Raw genomic sequence first — 4,164 nt, forward strand, 5'->3', positions numbered from 1 at the left:
GGAAGAAGAGGAGTGTAAAAGGAGGAGGAGAGGAGAGGAGAGGAGAGGAGAGGAGAGGAGAGGAGAGGAGAGGAGAGGAGAAGGAGAGGAGAGGAGAAAAGAGGGAAGAGAACAGGAGAAAAGAGGGAGGAGGATGAGATGAGAAGAGAGGTGATAACTGAGGAGGAGGAGGAGGAGAGAAGAGGAGGAGGATAGTGAAGGTGGAGGAGAAAAGAAAGGAGGAGAAGAGGAGGAGCGGAGAGAAGAAAGGAGGAGAGGAGGAGGAGAGGAGATAAGAAAAGAGGAGAGGAGGAGGAGAGGAGAGAAGAAAGGAGGAGAGGAGGAGGAGAGAAGAAAGAAGGAGAGGAGGAGGAGGAGGAGAGGAGAGAAGAAAAGAGGAGAGGAGGAGGAGAGGAGAGGAGAGAAGAAAGGAGGAGAGGAGGAGGAGGAGAGAAGAGAAGAAAAGAGGAGAGGAGAGAAGAAAAGAGGAGAGGAGAGGAGAGAAGAAAGGAGGAGAGGAGAGAAGAAAAGAGGAGAGGAGAGAAGAAAAGAGGAGAGGAGAGGAGAGAAGAAAGGAGGAGAGGAGAGAAGAAAGGAGGAGAGGAGAGGAGAGAAGAAAGGAGGAGAGGAGAGAAGAAAGGAAGAGAGAAGAGGAGAGAAGAAAGGAGGAGAGGAGGAGGAGAGGAAAGAAGGAAAGGAGGAGAAGGAGAGGAGAGAAGAAAGGAGGAGAGGAGGAGGAGGAGAGGAGAGAAGAAAGGAGGAGAGGAGAGAAGGAGGATGTTGGGAGCAGTGTAACACAGAGAAACAATAGCAGGATGTCTGCTGTTTGTTCAGTATTGTGTTCAGACTTTGTTGTCGGCCGGAAGTTATATAACCTGGCAGACTTTACCTTTAACTCACTCTCTATAGAAACCGGAGGAGGAGGAGGAGGAGGAGGAGGAGTCTGGGCCTCCTGCCCGTATAAGGTCAACTTCCTCTAACAGTCACAGCTACCTTTAAACTAGTCTAAAGTTAAATATAAGAGGGAATAACTTCACATTTCTGTTTTATCACACTAACATCTCTGTGAGGCTGAATTAACACACAGAGATGATTTACGCTAAATTATCACATCTATATGCTAACATGCTAATATGCTAACATGCTAATATTTAAAATGCTAATTATTTATTTAATATTTACCAAGAGCACAATTTAACGCTTGCTAATTAGCACGAAAGACAAAGTGCAGCTGAGTCTGAAACGAATGTCTTACTCATTATTTATTTATTTTATTTATTTTATCCATGTATTATCCTATTTCATTTTATCTTTTTTGTTTGTTTGTTTGTTTTTCTTCTTTTTTCCACACATGTATTGGTTCGTCTGTAGAGAGAAAGGTTTGTTCTGTCTCTGTTCGTAAACGTCAAAATCAATTTTAAAAAATGTCTTTAATTAATTAATAAATAAATAAATAAAACACATTAATTTTGTACCTGATGATGTTGCTAGATTAAATATTACATAATAAAAGTTAATATAATTCATCGTCCTGAGAGGAACATGAATGAATGTAGCAATTTTATTTCAATCTATCATATACTACTACTTGTTGAGACATTTCACTTAAAACTATAAATGTGGCTTCATGTTGGAGGAGAAGAAGTTGTCAGAGTCAGCAGGATTCATCCTCTGGGGATCATTAATGTTTAAGGTTCATGCACATCCACCCAACTTTTGTTAAAGTGTTTCAGCCTGCACCAAAAGTTATGACAGACAGACAGAAACAACCATCCTGGCTGTAAAAACCCTGCTGCTACCACAGATAATAAAAAAGACCATGCATCCTATTTTTCTTCCTCTTCTCCTCTGAAGGGTCACAGGGGGGCTTTAGTCTGACCCTGCACGGCCACATAAACCTGCCTCTGGAGCACAAATTAGCTCTGAGCCACTATTCATCACTGTGTGTGTGTGGAAATCCTGTTTAACACCAACGCATTTAGGAATACGCACCATTTCCCATGTGGACCCCCCACAAGAAAGCCTCAGTTTATAATGAACTTTAGTGATATCATGTAGTACATCACCTCACACACAGATGATACTGGGCCTTCAAGACTCCTGGCATGCACTGAATATACCCCAATGTTAATTAACTAATTTTAATTTTAGTGTCATTAGCAAAGGAGTGCATGGCATTAAAAAAAAAAAAAAAAAAGGTCATGCCACAACACATTTTCTCTGCATGATGGAAATACTACAAAAACTTTTACTATCTCTGTGGTCAGATCAGTGTCAGCATCACAGTGGAGCTCCGAGCCCTTCAGCTACTCAGGTTCACCCTCCCTCCATGCATTGTAAAAAAAAATAACCTATATGTTTTTATGCATATATGTTTATACACACAATATCTGAACAAATAGTAAAAGAAGATAATTGCAGTTTCTCATTCAAACTCTAATCGTGTGAATCTTTTACAGCTCAAGTTAACAATTATTGTGGTGCTTTTATTATAAGTTTTACGGTTTTTGTTGCTGTATCAATCACGGTGAATATCTGGAAATGTTTTCTATTGTGTTGGATAATAATCTCATTTGCTCTCTGACTTGAGCACCTGTAGATAAAGTCTGTGATCATTAGACTCCATCAGACTGATCACAATAACATTACTGCAGGATACAGTATGTACTTTAAGGTGTTTGGTATCTAAAAGGAAAATCCATGTTAAGTCATCCACAGTAAATGAAGTGTAACCAAATAGATGATGTGCAGAAATTAAACTAAATATCAAATTTGTACTGTAGACAGTCTGTAACATTGGATAATATCTTGATTTGACTCATTAGAGCAGCTGAAACTTCATATTAGCTTCAGATAAACTGGACACTAAGACTGTGGATTTTGTCCTCCATCACTTCTATTAAAAGCACATTCATCTTTTAACAGCTGGTATTAACAATTTCATGCATAGTGGTCACTGCAGTGGACAGCTATTAAAAAAACAGTTTTCTTATATGCATGATGATGGATTTTGATGGATTTTGATGGATTTTGATGGATTTTGAAGGCATAGTTGCACTTCAGCCACCACAATGGACACTTGTGTATCATTTCATACACTAACACTTCATCTAAAGTCACTTTTATTGGTCTTATGTTATTATAAATGTAATTTGATGAAAAAGAAAATGAAGTTTTTTTGGGTTTTTTTGCATGCCGAAAGAGAAATAAAAACATAAATCCAGACTGAGGTTATCATAATTCATGCATGAAAGGGTTAAACAGGAGGAATAATGAATAACAATCATCAGGAGGACCCGACTCTTGTTTTAAGACTCATGAGACATCGTGACCCTTTGATTAGAGGATGTTCTTCCAGCACACGCTCGCAGAGACTCACCCGATAGTAAACAAACAGACAGCAGCCCATCATCAGGATCAGATCTGCTCCTCACACACACTTCAAGTGTTAATGAACGCTCTGCAAACAGTCACATCTACTGCTCCTCGTCCTCCTCCTCTTCTTCTTCTTCTTTCTTTTTTTCCTTTCTTCTCCTCTTCCTCCAAGTCACTTTGTTTTTATCCAAAAAAAGTCACATCAGCTGTCCTCTATTTTCTCCTCCTCACATCTGCAATCACTTATTTCTTCTCTTCTTTTCTTGCTTAATTCCTCCGTCCACCTTTCAAATCACCTCCTTCGCAGTCACATCGCTTTCTTCCCCCCTTTCTTTCTCCTTTCTTTGTTTCTAAACTTGACTTTTCTTCTCTTGCTCTCCTTCTCTTCACCTCCTCATTTAGTTTCTCCAGCGTTACTCCAAGCTTGTTTCTCTCTCTCTTCACCTCCTGTTTTTCTACCTTCTTCTCTTCTCCTTTCTCTCCTCTGCCTCCTCAGACAAAGTCTAAATCTCCTCAAGCTTCACCTCCTCTCTGAGTGGATCTACAGACCCTCAGGAACCCTTCACATTGTGTGTGTGTGTGTGTGTGTGTGTGTGTGTGTATGTGTGTGTGTCCCCTCAGTTCCCATTGGACAAACAGGAAGTGACGGTCGTCGGGGGAAACAAGCTGCCGCTATAATTAGGAGCTACAGGAGACACTATGACACCAAAAGTAGACTTGAAGAAGACTATTAACTCTAGTTTACAAAAATCCTACAAAGAAAATAATCCGCCCATATCTTACGAAAAGTGACGAGTTAACACAATCCTA

At 40.0% G+C, this 4,164-nt stretch overlaps 1 protein-coding gene across 1 annotated transcript in view; it reads right to left on the reverse strand.

The window, feature by feature from the left end:
• arhgef3 (Rho guanine nucleotide exchange factor (GEF) 3) overlaps positions 1-3,863 on the reverse strand; it is a 22,046-nt gene extending 18,183 nt beyond the window's left edge. The window contains exon 1 of the mRNA XM_053315719.1: positions 3,359-3,863. Within this exon, the coding sequence (XP_053171694.1) occupies positions 3,359-3,391 (33 nt within the window). The 5' untranslated portion in view covers positions 3,392-3,863. The remainder of the gene's footprint in view (positions 1-3,358) is intronic.
• Positions 3,864-4,164: the final 301 nt, after the last annotated feature.

The sequence above is a fragment of the Scomber japonicus genome, chromosome 3 (assembly GCF_027409825.1).
Source record: "Scomber japonicus isolate fScoJap1 chromosome 3, fScoJap1.pri, whole genome shotgun sequence".
NCBI classification, from domain to species: domain Eukaryota; kingdom Metazoa; phylum Chordata; class Actinopteri; order Scombriformes; family Scombridae; genus Scomber; species Scomber japonicus.